This window comes from Myotis daubentonii, chromosome 10, assembly GCF_963259705.1.
Source record: "Myotis daubentonii chromosome 10, mMyoDau2.1, whole genome shotgun sequence".
In the NCBI taxonomy this organism is placed as follows: Eukaryota; Metazoa; Chordata; class Mammalia; order Chiroptera; family Vespertilionidae; genus Myotis; species Myotis daubentonii.
In genome coordinates, this window is record NC_081849.1 from 6,213,129 (window position 1) to 6,230,944 (window position 17,816).

Below are 17,816 nucleotides of genomic sequence, written 5' to 3' on the forward strand. Positions count from 1 at the left end.
GTATATTTTTATTTATTTTAGAGAGAGAAAGGGTAAGGGAGGGAGTTAGAAACATAGATGTGAGAGAAACATTGCGTGCCTCCTGCACACCCACTGAAACCTGGGCATGTGCCTTGACTGGGAATTAAACCAGAGACCTCTTGGTGCATAGGATGACGCTCAATCCACTGAGCCACATCAGCTGGGCCATTCTTTCTTTTATTAAGGCATATTTTATATACAATATAACTCACCTCTTCATAGGTTCTAGTTGAACATGTTTTGAGAAGTGTGTACACAATCAAGTATGTAACTATCATAGTCATGGTATAGAATATTTCCTGTACCCCCAAAATGTTCTCTCATGACCCTCTGAGGTCAGAGGCCCCTCCTCCCCTTTAATGGCCCCCCCTTCCAGCTCGTGGCCATTACTGACCTGTTCCTCTTCCTACAGTTTTGCATTTTCTAGGCTGATACTGAAGTGGAATCATACAGCATGTAGTTAGCATAATGGTCATTCATCAGCTGGTAGTTTGTTCTTGGCTATTATTTATAAAGCTGCTGTGAACATGGATGCTACACTGTTTGTTTGGAAGTATGTTTAACTTTGCCTGTATACCTTTCCATTTCCACCAGTAAGTAGTGAGAGGTGCATTTGCTCTATGGTGTTGCTAACACTGGAAATTGTCAGTATTTCTGAATTTTAGCTGTTCTCCTTCAGTGATATCTCCTTGTGGGCTTCTTTTTTGCTTCCTGATGACTGAGATTGAACATCTCATGTACTTACTTGCTATTGTGTATCTTTAGCGAAGTGTTCGTTCAAATCTTCTTCCCTACCCCTACCCGATTCCAATTAATTTGTCTTCTTGCTATTGAGGTGTCAGAATTCTTTATATATTCTTCATACAAGTTGTTTATTAGAGACGCATTTTATAAATATTCCTGCCTAGTTTGCAACTCGTTTTCATTTTCTTAGTGCTTTCTGAAGAGCAGAGGGCTTAATTTTGATGAAGTTTGTCATTTGCCACTTTCTAAGTTTTTTCTTTTCTTTTTTTTTTTTTTAAAAAAAATATTTTTTTATATATATGTTATTGATTTTTTACAGAGAGGAAGGGAGAGGGATAGAGAGTCAGAAACATCGATGAGAGAGAACCATCGATCAGCTGCCTCCTGCACACCCCCCACTGGGGATGTGCCCGCAACCAAGGTACATGCCCTTGACTGGAACTGAACCCGGGATCCTTCAGTTCGCAGGCTGACGCTCCATCCATTGAGCCAAACCGGCCAGGGCTAAAAAAATATTTTTATTGATTTCAGAGAGGAAGGGAGAGGGAGGGAGAGAGAGAAACATCAACGATGAGAGAGAATCATTGACCAGCTGCCTCCTGCCAACCCCCCACTGGGGATTGAGCCCACAACCCGGGCATGTGCCCTTGACCAGAATTGAACCTGGGACCTTTCAGTTTGCAGGCCGACATTCTATCCACTGAGCCAAACTGGCTAGGGCTAAGTTTCTTCTTTTATGGGTTATACTCATTATGCCTTATATTTAAAAAAAAACAAAAAACTTTGCATATTCCCAAGTTACCTTAGGTTATTTATCCATTTTATAGTTAAGTTATATGTATGATATGAGAATATGAGATAAGATTCAATGTTCTTTGTTTTCAGTAGCATTTTATAATATATCTGTATAAAATTTTTGTTTATTCCCTAATCCATAGTATCTTTTCTTTTAATTTTGATGAATTTTCCCTCTAACTGAAGAAGTTAAAAGAAAAAGAGAATATTGTTTATTTTGTGCACCAATTTAAAAGAATCCAAAATAACTATACCAGTGTAAAACATTCAAAGCTAGTAGATAAAAAATGAGATTTAATATTATTATTGCTTTTTGCCATCATCTTTTTACCACAGCGATATAGAGATACTCTGAGTTTTTTTTATTACATTCATTTTTGTTGTTATTGTTAATCCTCACCCAAGGATATTTTTCCATTGATTTTTAGAGAGAAACATTGGTGACATCTAAGCCACACTGGCTGAACTTCTCTGTGTTTTTAATGCTGTAACGCCCTTGAGTACAAAAAAGAACTAAAATGTGCATTAGTCTGTGGATTTTATATAAAATTAAAATGTCACAGATACAGCTAGAATTTATGAGTGACTTAAAAACTGCTGTGGTCTTTTGGCTGCACTCAACGTGTAGCAGACACACCAGAAGGTGCTAAGCTTCCTCATATTGTTTCGAAGGAGGACCTGAGGTTATGAGGTTTTGATGGCATGTGCTATCTTATGGAGGTTTACACATGAACGTTGACTTGTAGAGTCAACATTGGCATGTGAAGATGTCTGTGGTTCCCTGCGGCTCCGTTTCCCGCAGACCATCCTGTTGACTTCAGGTATTCCAGCCGTGCTGCTGGTGAGGCGCACGCACGAATGTGAGTCCTGAGGGTGAGACCCTCTCAGGATCTGTGTGTCTGGTCTTTCTTTGGCAGCAGCATCCATGGTGCTACGTGAACAAACTAGGACTACCAGTTTCTACCAAGGGATATTGGAACAGGAGGAACAGGCAAATCACCATGCCAGAGGCATAAATGCTAACGCAGAGGTTAATGTAACAAGGACAGCCTAGCCTCTTCTACACAGGGAGGTTTTACACTATACAGTGTAGGCCTCACAGCAAAAGCTCCACAAAAGAAATGATGTCACTGAGCGGATAGCCAGTCATTCTTAGGGAAAGGTGAGTTAAGGAAGTAAAGCATCGTGGATCATCCAGACTGACTTCTTACACACTCAGTTGCTCTAGACCAGCGGTTCGTTCTCAACCTGTGGGTCGCGACCTTTTTGGGAGTTGAACGACCCTTTCACAGGGGTCGCCTAAGACCATCGGAAACACATATATAATTACATACTGTTTTTGTGATTAATCACTATGCTTTAATTATGTTCAATTTGTAACAATGAAAATACATCCTGTATATCAGATATTTACATTACGATTCATAACAGTCAGCAAAATTACAGTTATGAAGTAGCAACGAAAATAACTTTATGGTTGGGGGTCACCACAACATGAGGAACTGTATTAAAGGTCGTGGCATTAGGAAGGTTGAGAACCACTGCTCTAGACTTACTTTGTTGATCATGGGGGCCTTATTTCTTTGCTCTTACTGCTTGTAAGAGTAGCATCAGATTGAAATTGGTGGGAGCGAGGGGAGAGGAGATAGTCATGACCTAATTTTTCTTTACACTCCTAGCATTTATTAAGAAACTTAAAGTGAATTACCACAGTGAAATGTGTCAATCTGTTGCCTTGAACAATATAGTTGTCCCTCATTAACCTACCCTGATTGACTAGTTTACTACCTATTGATTTTTAGGCAGGATGATAGATGTTTTAGACTCTATATTCGTTTTACTTGTTTATTGATGGCATTTAAACACTTACAAAAGTAATGCTCAACTAGAAACCTGCCTTTTTAACCATACTACTGATATTTTTGAAAATTTAGTTGTACAAAGTCAGTGAAAAAGCGAAATGCTAACTTTGTAAACTTGAATGGAAGGATGAGACTATTATACCAGGCATCGAATTGAGTACCTTAGATCTTATTATTTCTAACAGATCCTTTATTTGCTATTCTGCAGATTCAACTAGTTTTACAAGTGATGTACAAAGGTTTTTAATACTTTCCTAGTCCCGCATTTGAATGTTCCTCTACCAGGTTTTATGAAGAAATTCTTTTCCTTTTTCCCCCTTCAGCGATGTGCATTTTGTAAGCACCTTGGAGCCACTATCAAATGCTGTGAAGAGAAATGTACACAGACATACCATTACCCTTGTGCTGTGGGGGCCGGCACCTTCCAGGACGTCAGCCACTTCTTCCTTCTTTGTCCAGAGCACATCGACCAAGCTCCTGAAAGATGTAAGTAGCGCACTTACTTAGACACAGTCTTAGATATGAGCCAGTGTACTCACTTACAGTAATGCATGTCATCACTCCCTGAGTGTCACTCTGCTTGTTCTAGAAGATAACATTGTATAATCTTGATAATCTGAGGGATCCTTGCCAGAGGTCCTTGGGGGAAATCTTTTATCAACGGTGTCATTGAAGTTAAAGGCAAAAAGTTACTTCCTCAGCAATTCAAATGTAGTTTACATGGTTTTTCTTAAAAAATTTTTTTAAAGCACTGTCAAAAAATAGAAATACTGAGTATATAGTATTTTAATATGCACTATAAAGTAAGTCCTTTAAAAAGTTAAACAGTATTCAGTGTCTTTTACACTAAAAACCACCCAGCACCCAGCTGGAAAATTGGAAGCTGATTGACTCAGATTTTTCAACCGTACGCACAAGGACTTTTAAAACATGCAACATCTGACTACTGAGTCAGGGGCACTGACCTCTTTTCCCTTAGATTCTCAGATAAAAAATGGTAACAGCCAACACAACACTGGCCATCCAGTGTGAATGAATCAAAAACCATACCTTTTTTTTGGTCAGGCAAAAATACACTTTTTGTTGTGCCGCAGAATTTTAGTAATTAGTTTATGTGCCATGAGATGAAGAAGGTTGAAAATCTCCAACTCGGGCGTTCTTGCAGGAGGTACACTATTGATAGGTCACCCCCGACCTCTGCGCTCTGGAGACCGGCCTGGTCCTTGTGGAACCTGTCCCTGCAGCTTCTGAGTCTTCTCTGTTCACTGCAATCACACTTAAGGTTTTTCCTTTCTCTTCCAGATAGTATTTTTTAATTAAGTGAAAAATGTTTAAACGTTTGAATTTCATGTTGTACCGAAAGTTATGACTCTTTGCTGTCTTTGTCATGAAACAGATCTTACCTTTTTATTTCTATGGATTTCCAGAGAGCATGTATGCTTCGGGATCTTTTTCCCTCTTAAATTGTATTTCCAATCTCATTGTGAAATGCTTTATTCAGTCTTTTTAACCTAATTGCTAGCTTTACCTATTTCTTAGCAATGTCAATAAAGGCTTTTCCCTATCTTTTTCATCTCTGTGAAACATAAATATAGCTACTTATATTTATGAGGCATAAACTGAAGTTCTCAAGTACAGTTAGATTTCATAATCATTATTTTTTATCTTTATTTAGTACCATAATTTTATATTCAGTTAAAATTATTTTGTGTCTACATGTATAATCACCATACAGGTGTAAATTATAGGTAAGGCAAAACCTAATGTCAATTGTATTTAGGCTGGGGAGGGATTTAAAGTTTTAAGACTGTTTTGGATTATACACTAAAATCTGGGAGAAAAAGAACATTCATGCATAGCCACTCTCCCGGGTGTTGTTATTTTAAGACCTCATGCAGTGAATCACTTCACCAGGTGCACAAGCTACGATGCTAGTTTAAATTAGAGTTGATTGCATTCTGGGTAGTTCGTTACACTTTGCCAGTGGAACAAAACAATGTGTATGTATTTATGAATCTGAATTTTACTCAGCCTTTTGTGCTTAGTCATGCTTTAGAGCTCAGTAAACAGTGTGCAAACTTTTCTGTGACTGTGTTTCCAATGTTAGGTGTTTTGTTGCCTAATGGCTGTCCTGCTCCGTGCTGCAGACTGTGTTCTAACAGCGTAGACCTCATTTATGTGTGAGAGATCATAAATTGTTTTGTAAAGTAATGACGTGTCAGAACTGAGGTGAGATGATTTGCCATCATTTTTTCATCCCTAGAATGAAAGGTTCATGCCGGCAACATAAAACCAAAAGATATTCTGAGATTATTGGTACTGTTTCTTGTTCCCAAATAGATTTATGTAGACTCATAAAAATACATGAACGGTAGGATAAAACAAAACTAAAAATAAGCAAGGGAATTTGGCCATTGTAAAATACAGGTAGGATAAACACGAAGGTAATGGTGAGGCCAGTACCCAAGTTAAACGCACACTTCTCAGCCTAAACTACAAATGTGGCTCCAGAGCTTTCCAGCAATCAACACGAAGAGTTACCTGGTTCATAGCAATATGACAAGAATTCACTTGATACTGAGACTGTATGTACACTACATGCTACAGTGTTAAAACTATCTCCAAGTAGCTGCCTTGTAGTGTAAGAAGCAAATCCCACAGGGCAATTTTTTATAACAGACCTCAAAATAAGCTAGTGGTATAAAATCAAAGCCCAACCGAGGAAATGCAATTTCTTGGGGATTTTGCAAAATGCAGTCTAAATACATAACTTCCTGACCATCCGTCTTAACCCAAGAATATAGAGAATATTGGAGATATAATGTATTTCTATAATATACAAGACCATGCATTAGTCTTCATAAAATCTTTCTAGTTGTTGTAATTGTGTGTCATAGCACAAAGTACATAACTTTTATGTCTCAAAAATGGGGGATAAGTGAAAAGACACAAGTCAGTGAATATCATGTGGCGTCGGACCTTGTCTATATTAATTACTTTTCAGGAAGGTAGTGATTTTAGTTCTTATCTAAGGCTCAAGTTATATGTATACATTGAATACTGATGGCTAAGTGTAGAGCAATATGTTAGAGTGATAGTTAGCTGAGTTAGGAGAAAGATTGACATTTTTTATGGAAGTTGACAAATCTAACAGAGACACGGACACCATTAGAAAGAAATCCCAACAAAGACAGGGTCAGCGAGCAAGGCCAGGACTTTGAGTAGAAAGCAGTTGCAGGGTGCTCTGTGTCATGGATGGATGCTGGCCATACCTCCAGCATTGTTGTCCTGATGTACATGGACCTTGTCTGGAAATTTCCCACCGAATGCTTGTCGTGGAGACACGGCCAGCGTGCTTCCTGAGGAGTGTGCTGCCTCCTAGGGAGAGCTGAATGCAGGAAGCCAGCCATGCAGGAGCAGTGGGGAGAGCATTCAGGCAGGTGGAGCAACACTGCACAGGCCTGAGGAAAGAGCTTGGCACAGCTGTGGACAGTCGCTGTCAGTGTGCCTGTACCATAGTGTCTTCTAGGTGGATAGTAAAGGCAACACCCTGATGAACACAGGCTGGGTCACACAGGGCAGGGTGTGATGTGATTCTGTCTGCAGTGTGACCCTTTGCAGGATTTAAACGTGGGAATGCCTGCCCCTCTCTCTCTCTCTCTCTCTCTCTCTCTCTCTCTCTCTCTCTCTCTCTCTCTCTCTCTCTCTCTTGTCTCCCCTCTCCAGTGTATCTATTGCCACCACTCAGCTTTTCACTCCTTTACTTCTGTTAAGCTTTTAACTCCAGACTTCATTTCTTGGTAGTGCTTGTCTTTCTGGACACAAAGTCCTACTGCTTTGCTGTTATCCTACATTCTGTCAGTCCCCTGACCCTTCTTTCTTACCTACCTGCCCACCTACCATAAGGGCCAGCCTCTCTGGGCAGCATCCACGATGTACGTTTTCTTTCTAGAGACGCCCCATGGTAGGCCAGCCACCTGGCACAGTGTTCTGCCAGCAGTGACGGCGTCGATGGTCGGTGCTGTCGTGCCAGCAGAAGCCATGTCCTTCTTAAACTGATGCTATCTGACATCACTTTGACATTTCTCACTCTTTATTTACACCAGCACATTTATTCTTACGTGCTTCTAGACACTGGTAAGCAGTATAGTCTCACCTCCCAACTTGACCAAGGTGAAGGATCCATGGTAAGCTCCCTTCTACTTTGAGCTCATTGTTTTTGCCTTTTCCTCCATCTCTTTTCTTGTCACAGCTGTCACTTAGGCAGTGACCTTGTCCGAAGTTTATTTTCTGCTTCTCCCGCTCTTCCTGTCCCCCCCCCCCCCCCCCCCCCCCCCCGTCATTTACCTTCCTCATTCCATGCCTGTGCTGGCGCTTTCTGCTTTTGTACATGCTCAGATGTTCTCCGCCTTCTTTGCCCTCCCACTGGGAGTCTGTGTTGAGGAGGAGTGAAGAGCGTGGCTGTTGGAGCCACACTGACCTGGACTTCACTCTTGTCCTCTCAAATTAACTTTAGTCTTACACCCAATCTCTTCTGCTTTCTAGCTGCTTAAAGAAAAATCTCAATAGTTATTGGATTATTGCTTCAAACTTAATGTCTCTGGAGTGTGCAGACACATATGTATGTCTGTGTACATATACTTACCTGAGACAAGACGCTTAAGCTGTCCAGTAATATCATCTTCTTATGCATGATCTGTAATAGGCAGTGCTAGGGTTTCTGCATGTATCTTCTCCCGGATTGGGCAGTGGTTGGAATGAACTCTATTTCTTTATGTAGCACTTTTTTGCTGTTATTATTTTTATATGTCATAAAGTAAATGTTTCTGGACCCAGTGTATCCTGTGGATGTTTTCTTAGTTTAATTTACTACTAATGAACCACACTAGTCAAATAATATGACAGCATTGTCATTAAGGAACTGCTGGAATCTATAATAGAATGAAGAAGTTATCTCTGCCATAGTGACACAATGTATCTAGGTGCCAAATGGGCTTTGCTATATAAAATAGCGCTCACTGTGTAACAGAAATATCATGTGAGCAACAGAAGTAATTGTCGTTTTTCTAGTAGTCATGTTAACCAGTATATACAAAGTAGTAATATTTCAACATGTAATCAATAAAAAATATTTGAGATATTACACATTGCCCCCTAATATATTTTTGGAATCCAGGGTGTGTTTTATATGTGCAGCTCATCTCAATTTGGACTGGTTGAATTTCATTTGCTTTGTAGCCACATTGGCTGGTGGCTGCAATGGTAAGTGGAAGTGTCAGAGTCAGACTCTAGGAAGTTCCACGGAAGGACCTTGGGCAGTATTCCTGGCAAATTACAATAGAAAGATGGATTGAGTATCTGATCATCAGAGTCCAGTACTTGCCCCAATTTCTGTATGTTCTGATGGTAGCAAATAGATCTAAGACTAGTTTTTAAATGTCCATAGCTTGAATGAGTAAATATTGGCACTCCATTTCAGTATTAAGAAAAAACAATTCACCCTTACAAAAAATGAACTAATTTATAACATTTCCATTTTTAAATTAATGCCTATCAATCAAAGATTCTTTTAAAAGTGACTTTAGAAGCAAGTTGTTTACTTAAACTATATATTTAATAAGACTTTATTTGTGCTAGGAAGTTGAGGATGCAAAGTCTAAAAGACAAGGTCCCTGCCCTTCAAGGGAGCACAGTATTGTGTTATAATTACTTATAGAGCAGTTTCTTCTAAGCATATGGAGAAAAGAATATTCAACAACTATGCACATAGTTGCTTAGGAGTGGTAATATTTCATATTTGGGGACAGTGAGCAGAGTTTGGAAGGTCTCTTTGGGATGGGCTTGGGGCACAACAAGGGAACCACATTTCATGCAGAGGGAATAGAACAGCCGTGGGCAAACTACGGCCCGCGGGCGGATCCGGCCCGTTTGAAATGAATAAAACTAAAAAAAAAAAAGACCGTACCCTTTTATGTAATGATGTTTACTTTGAATTTATATTAGTTCACACAAACACTCCATCCATGCTTTTGTTCCGGCTCCGGTCCAGTTTAAGAACCCATTGTGGCCCTCGAGTCAAAAAGTTTGCTCACCCCTGGAATAGAAGGTGTCCAAGTACACGGCGCTGAGCAACAGCGTATGTTATGTGCGCAGCAAACTGCTTGACCCGATTAGGAATTGGTGAATGGTCCTGAGAGTCAGTTGGAAAGGGGAGGAAATGGTTTTTGTTTTGTGTTTTTCTTTTTTGCCTCATACTAGAAAGTTTTTATTTTTTCACTTTTAGGTGAAAAAGGAAGTACTGGTGCAGTTTTAGTTTCAGCAGGGCATAACCAGTTAGATGCATAGTTAGATTATTTAGGGAGCAGATCAGAACCATATGCAGGGATTCCATTCAGAACGCATTGCACTGACCACAGCAGGGAGTGCAAGGACCCAGCTGTACAAATGGAAGGACAGGGACAGGGAAAGTTGGCTCAACAAGAGTTGGTGTCCAGTGGCTGTGTTGGGTCAGGAAAGAGATAAAGGGTCAACAGTGATACTAATGCTGGTTGAGAGAAGAGGGGGAGGGGGTTAGATTTTAAAAATGTTTTATTTTAGAGGCATTGAGTGTATATTTTTAGAACATCTGGCTATTGAGGTTCAGGAAGACTTGCAAATAGTGTGTTGGGGTTTAGAAAGAAGTTTGGGGCTGGCAATATCCATTGGGGAATTGGAATTGTGGGAGTTGATGTGATCACAAAGAGAAGGCATGGGGAATTAGAAAAGAAAGAACAGGATGCAACCCTACCATTTAGAGGGAGAGAGGCACAAAAGCCAACCCAGGAGGAAGAGGTGGCGGCATGGGGACCTTACGGAGAAACCGGAGAAGGAGGCCATCCTAGAAGCCAAGGGAAGAGAAATCTTACTTCAGGGTGGGACTTAGTTAGTAATATAAATGCTGCAAAGTGCAAATAAGGTAAGGTCCAAAAAGTGACCCTGGGAGCTCACAGGTCATTGGTAGCCTCATTAAAGTAGCTTCAGATGAATGGAGGGCGTGGAGCCACCAGGGGGTCCAGCTTGGGGGCCAGGTACATCTCAGTCCCAGGGCCCATTTGTGTGCTGCCCTCAGGCTACAAATGGCTTTTTACCATTTTAAAAGGACTCTAAAATAAAAACAAAAAGTTTCTACACCAGAGACTTCTATGGCCTACAAAACCAGTTTGCTGACTGGTATAAGGAAATAGAATAGATTATTACATAGTTTCAAGATGCTCGACTGGGAAAAAAAGAAGGTAGAAAGGGCTTATAGTCAGAGAGGACTGATGAAACCTTCAAAATACAAAAAAGAAAATAATTTATATATACTATTTAAAACAATCCTAGGTAATCAGCTAATCAGACCATTTAGTTGAGGCCCTAAGTGCTCGATATAGGCATAATTGTGTGGGGAGGGAGGGGCCCGGTGCACAGATTCGTGCACCGGTGGGGTTTCTCAGCCTGGCCTGCAGGGATTGGGCTGAAACTGGCTTTCTGATATCCCCTGAGGGGTCCCGGATTGCAAGAGGACACAGGCCAGGCCGAGGAACCTCACTGAGTGTAAGGTAGGGAGAGACCTTAGGAGGGCTCCAGGGCGTGTCCAGCCCATCTGGCCCAGTTCTGATAGGCTGGACCCCAGCAGCAAGTTAACCTACCAATTGGAGCAACTGCCCCCTGGTGGTCAGTGCATGTCATAGCAACTGGTCGAATCAACTGTTGGACACAGCATATTAGGTTTTTATTATGAAGGATATATCTATATCTATCTATCAAATTGGTATGATTTTAGAAAACATTATTTCCTTATTTTGTAATGTGAATGAGTTTAACTATGTACTTGGCAAGGCAGTTTATTAGTTATTTTTTTGTTTTAGTGGTAAAAGAACTGCTAAAAAGCGACATTTCTTTTGATCCACATTTAGGAGATAGATGATGTCCATAATTATATAGAATTTAATGCTTTTTAAAACAGCTTGCCATTAATGTAGATGAATATTGAAATAGTGAATGAAGTATTGTATTTGGGTATGAATGTGTAGCTTCCATCTATAATGTTCTCCCTCATACAATATTTTTCAGCATTAAAAAAACTTACTTTATTTAAATAAAAATTAGTCTGTTTATGCTTAAGATGCATCTTAATCTAATGGATATTAACATTTCTTAATTTTTTTGTCTATTATTTTGTTAATTTCAGAACATATTTAACATCCAAATAAAATGTTTTTTGTTTTGTTGTTGTTGTTTTTTTACACTACCAATGTCTCAGTTGATACTTTACTGGTTTGGTTCTTCCAGCAGCATATATGAAGCATTAAGTAGGCACCCAGCATTGTCACTGGTACTAGGGATATAAGACTACATCAGAACTGCTTGGTCTCAAGTACATATAGGCACAAATTGCAAAACCAGATGATTAAACTGAATGTGATTACATTTAGATTAAATATATTGCATTGTTTCTATGGAGACCATATTCTGATTGGATATCACTTCAATGTGGATAACTTAAAGTGTCTGAAAGATTTACCATGCAAATTCCCTTAAAGTGATTTTTAAACTGTAAAGTCAGAAAATTATCAAATTCTTATACAACAATTTCATTGTTTTACTGTTAATTATAGCAAAGGAAGATGCAAACTGTGCAGTGTGCGACAGCCCGGGAGACCTGTTAGATCAGTTCTTTTGTACTACTTGTGGTCAGCACTATCATGGAATGTGCCTGGATATAGCGGTTACTCCATTAAAACGTGCAGGTTGGCAATGTCCTGAGTGCAAAGTGTGCCAGAACTGCAAGTAAGTTTTAATTTCAACTCACAGGTGTGTATTGAGTTTGTGAGAGACCTTATTTGTAGGTCTGAGAGGTTTGTGTGATGTGCTAAAGGTTGTTCGGACTGCAGCTATATTCATTCACATTGCCTTCATCATGTCTTAATTTAAGAAATAAATGCTAGGTGTGTATTAACATTTATGTTACTTTGAAACAAAGGCTACACAAAAGTAATTTTAATAATTTAAATTCCTCTGGTTGCCTAAAAAGCTAATTTAAATTTGCCAACAATTTTTTAAATGAGTAATATTAACAATTTAAAATAAATACTAGAAAATTAAAGCAACTTCTTTAGAGGGAGACCGGGGAGGGGATTTAATAGGAAAATGAACATAACTGCTGAAAGTGAGTCATCTTCCTTTCCAGGAAGAACAATTAAACTAAGATCATTGTTTTTTAAAAAAAATCTATATCTCTCTGAAAGACAGTTATGGTCAGTAGATCCTAGTCACCACAATACTGAAACAGAGTATTGTATGGCATTTAAACATTTGCAATGGGGTGATCTTTTCCTATTTGTTCTATTCCATCCTTCAGTCATTTCTCCAGTCTTTTCTGTGACTTATTTTCCTCATGCTACTAATTAGCATGATAGATTGGGGATGTTACCTGCATCTACAGCAGTCTTTAAATTATTTACAAGCTGAGGACTTTTTTAACTAGGAGAAATTATGCCCACCAGTCTGTTTTATTCATAATTTAATTTCTTAACAAAGCATCAGTATCTCAGAATTATGTGGAATAAGTAGGACCAAATGCTGATATATTTTGGTAAAAATTAAAGAAAATATCAATAAACATTTATTTGGTACCTTGTATCTGTGCCTGGTTTCTTGGGAGGGAATATGAGAACTTGAAGAAAGAGTGCTTTTCCTATGGGATCTTTCCATGTAGCTGAAGAGATAAAATATGCAATTTTATATGTAGAATTTGTTAAGCTAAATAAGAAATAACTGAAGACCAACTAACCCATCTTCCGTTTTACTTCTATTTATCCCCAGGATTAATTCAGCATTTCCTCTCTCCGCTCTTCTTGCATTCCCCAGGTTTTCTTTCCCCTCCTCTTGAGTTAAATTCTTAGTATCTGAGAGTGATTACTAGCCAAGAATCAAGGCAGATATTTATTTTTAGTATAGTTTTTAATAATTATAAGATTGTAATTCTTATACCTATTTATTTAGTACATATTGCTTAATGAGTATTCTAAGCTCTTCAACCAGAATTATATTTAATTCTCAGAGTAACCTTTGGTAATTATTCATATTTTATACCTGAAACCAAGAGAACTCAAGTCTAAGTTATTCAGGAGTCGCATAGCTAGAAAAACAGCAGCTGAATGTAAAGATAGGTCTGATGCCAAATTTGATCCTCCTTTTATTATGACTGTGTCTTCCCAGTTCACTGTTCTGAAGGGTGTTCCTTCAGCATCAACTATTAGTTATAGTTCCTTCCCAAGAGAGGATAGTATGTGATACTTAAAGATCAGAGTCAGTCATCCTGCCTTAACCCCTCCTTCTCTGTGGAATCCCCAAATGACTAAAGCAGGTGCACCCTAGGTGAGCTTTCAGTAGGAAAAGCCTGTAGGGAGCTTGGGACGAATGCTGTCACATCTAGGGGTTGCCTTTGTCATTATCTGCACATGGACAAAACAGACATTGAGGTGTTTATGAGCTGGGCAATCCCAGAGTTGATTCTTTAGATGATTACTTATGTTACAAACATAAGTTTAAAGGTCAGGCATCATTAATGCTATCTTATTTTTTAGACAATCGGGAGAAGATAGCAAGATGCTAGTGTGTGATACGTGTGACAAAGGGTATCATACTTTTTGTCTTCAACCAGTTATGAAATCAGTACCAACCAATGGCTGGAAATGCAAAGTAAGTTGTTTATTTTTTTAAGAAAAATATCAGCATCTGTATGTTTTTTAAATATATAGAGCAGACAAACCGGATACTTACACAAATTTATATACACTGCCATCAACTTTAAAATAAACAGCTCTATTGATGCATAATTGATATACAATAAACTGTACATATTTAAAGTCTCTAATTTGACACATATATACCCTTATGAAACCATTATCACCTTCAAGATAATGAACATATTCATCCCCCTTAAAAGTTTCCTGGTGCCTCTGTGAGTCCCTCCAGCTATTCACCAATCACCACCCTTATCTTCCAGGCAAGCTTCTTTCTTTCACCGTACATTAGTTTGCATTTTCCAGAGTTTTATATAAAGAACATTATGTGGTATATAACCTCCTTTTTGTTCTGGCTTTTAAACTCAGTATAATTATTTTGAGATTCGCCCATATAGTTGCCAAGTAGTGGAGATACCACGATTTGTTTATTGAATTGCTTGTTGGTGAACATTGGGGTTGTTTACAATTTCAGGCTGTTACAAAATGCTGCTGAATCTATTAACACGCATAAGTATTTATGGCTTAAAATTTTTTGTAAATGATTTATCTTTAATCCTCCCAGAAAGTCTGAAATAGATAGTATCACCATATGAGGATACTGAAATGGATATATATTTTTAAAATTTAAAATCCAGAGATAAAATACATTGAATTTCCATAGGGAAGTTTCTAGGTGGTTTTACAGTGATTTTATGTATGTATGTTTGTAACACTTGCATCGACTATTTGGAATCATTATATATGCATAAGTATATGCATATTGTGCCTCCCCCGTGGTGGTTTTAGTAAGTGATGATTGACTTAGATATTAATTTTTTTAGGTGTTTAAAGTTTGTCTTGGATTTTAAGAGACAAGATCTATAGACATTTTTTCCATCAGTTAAGATGTTATGCTTGATATTACATAGTACATATCATTATTGATCGTACATATCACATTACTAAATCATTTCCAAGTTAACACAATCTGTCTTTCTGCAGTTATTTTTAATTCTTTCTGGATATTCTTTGAGTCAGTGACTCTCTGTTCTTCCATCTATTTTGGTATTTGCATGTTTATGACCCTGAGTGTTCCATGCTGATCTCTTTAAGCTTCCTGAGGTTCTGCCTCCATAAACCATATACGTTGGCTGACAACTCTCCTTATGGGGGGAGTTAGTATAGTATCAGGTAAACACATTATTTGTCCATGGAAGCACAAAATATTAAAATATTTAAAGTAGAAGGTAAGAACAACTCCTTTATTTTTATTAATTTTTAAAATTTACTGGGGTGACATTGCTTAATAGGATCATATAGGTTTCAAGTGTACATTTTTCTATAAGACCTGTATATTGCACTGTGTGCCCACCTTTAATTCTCAACTGACTACTTTTTTTTTTTTTTTCCTGTTTAGGAGATATTTACAAAGACATTTACTGTGACCTTTCTTTGAATGTTCTCTAGGCTGAATCAATCATAAAAGTAGTTCACATGCTTCTTTTGAAATCTGTATAGTTTAACAAATTCTAGATTATGAGCCGGTGAGAGCCTCACTTGTTCAAGTTTAGAACTCAGGTCTCCTTAATGTCAGTGTAATGTTTCATCCTGTACATTATCCATCTCCCTGGGCTGAGTAGCAGGGCTTTGCTCTGTAGAATTATTAAGAAATATTGCTGAGTCTCATTTTCATGTTGTACTTGGATGTAGATGGTAAAAACCTGGAGACTCGAGTGTCTGCACTCCCCTCATGCTGAGGGTTTTAAAAATTATAATCTTAATTTTATAGGACAGACACGAAGCTAGGAATCAACTTCTTTTATCTACAGTAATTACAATGACTTTAAAAATAAAACTAAATAGAATTTATAGAGTAAATATTCATTTAATCTAACAAATAGTTTTGCATTGAAACAAAACAGCCAAGTCTCAGTTTAGTAGACAGACACTATCTCAGGTCCAGTTCCGCACATTAGGTTTCTTTGGCTTTAGTGATCTTGGTACTGAGAATGCCTTTGTACAGGTATTTCTATAAAAACAGTATTGATATGTGATGACCGTGTTTCCTGGTTCAGAGAAATGAGACCTCAGAAGGCCAGCAGGCAGCCCTTGAGCTTTAGATGTAATCTATGTCACTGGGTAGCTCTGAGCAGCTTTGTTCACAGGTGCACCATGGTGGGTACCGATCTAGTGGTCGCTAAAATATGGACCAGCCGTTCCTCATTGTGAGTTACTGGCGTGCTGTTTGCGGGTGCAGCTATTGCCACGAGCTGTGAATGGAGATAGAACCCTCTGCTATTCTGTGGATCTTCAGCTGAGGGCTGCGGTGCAGGTACCTGTGTCCGCCAAGCATCTCCTCCTTTGTACCGCGATCTCACTAGGTCAGATCTTGCCTCTTTCTGTCTGACAGCACTTGGGACTAACAGTGATAAGCACAAGTGCTCAATGACGGTATGGAGACCTGCACTGCAGCACCTTGAGGCCAGTTAACATTTTATTAATTATTTTAGGGTAGCATTTCCCTGAAAAACTTGAAGTTCTCAGAAAACACATAGCCCTCCAAGAGTGCATTTGTGGTCCCCCTGCAGCCTCCCATTCTTGTCCCGTTGACTCAGAAATGCGTTTCTGGACCCCTGTCCTGGCCCTTATATTTGCCCTCCCAGTCGGCGTGTGTACGTGTTTCCTTTCCGCCAGTGGGGTGGCTGGGTGGCCGAGGTGGGCCCTGGAGCCCAGGGCCGGGGAGGCTTCCAGGCGGAGGCGCCTTCCGGAGATGGAAAGGTGTGGAGGCCTGAGGGAGGGAGCGAGGCGCTGGCCCGGGGGGTAGGGAGGGGTCTTTTGTCCTCGGGGGGCGGGGTCCTGTCTAGGGGGACGAGCCCGCCGGGAGAATCCCGGGATGGAGTGCGGGAGAGCGCGCGGGGGGGAGGCGCAGAGCGAGCCCAGCACCTGCGCCGCACCCCGGGCCAGGTGAGGATCGGCGCCTGGACCTGGCCGCAGCTCACCTGGTTCTCTGGCGTGGGCGGCGGGGGGGAGTTCCGTGGGTGGGCACTGGAGGGAGGGAGGGGTCGTCTCCATTTAACTGCCCTCCGGTGCCCGCCTGGGAGGGAGGGGCCGCGGCCGCCCGTCGGCGATTCCGTCCCGGCGTCTGCTGGACGCGGTGGTGTGGGTGGCTCTCCGGCTGGATTGCCGTCGGAAGAGAACCGGCTGTCGGACAGACGCGTACGTTCGCCCTTGTCTTCGCCGCCGCGCCCCTGCCTGCCGCCTTCTTTCTCCGAACTAGGAAGCTGAATCGTAATTTGTTTTCTTCGCTTTTTCAAAGGAAGAGGATATGTAACTATAAATTTACCTCGAGTTATAGTTTTAGCTGTCCCCAAAGTCGTTATAATTTTAAGCTTATCTGTATGTATATGCATTTGACCTGATTTATTTTTAGGGTGTGCTTTAAGCATGTTCATTTCTGCCCTAATTGTATTTAATCAGATAGTTTAACCAGTGTGCTTTTTTTGGCAAATATTTTGATACTTGAAATAGTGACTTTTTAAGGTGTAATATTTGTTTTTAATTTCATTTCAGTCCTTATTTTTTGGTTAGCTGATTCAACAGCATATAAGGATGTATATAAAATTGACTTCTATGCTTTTTCATA

At 39.7% G+C, this 17,816-nt stretch overlaps 1 protein-coding gene across 21 annotated transcripts in view; it reads left to right on the forward strand.

The window, feature by feature from the left end:
- KMT2C (lysine methyltransferase 2C) overlaps positions 1–17,816 on the forward strand; it is a 269,634-nt gene that overhangs the window by 132,677 nt on the left and 119,141 nt on the right. For 20 of the 21 annotated variants that reach the window (XM_059711413.1, XM_059711394.1, XM_059711398.1 and 17 more), the window contains 3 exons: positions 3,746–3,908; positions 12,062–12,233; positions 14,033–14,147. In XM_059711413.1, the coding sequence (XP_059567396.1) occupies positions 3,746–3,908; positions 12,062–12,233; positions 14,033–14,147 (450 nt within the window). The remainder of the gene's footprint in view (positions 1–3,745; positions 3,909–12,061; positions 12,234–14,032; positions 14,148–17,816) is intronic. The other variant, XM_059711412.1, reaches the window with a different exon arrangement.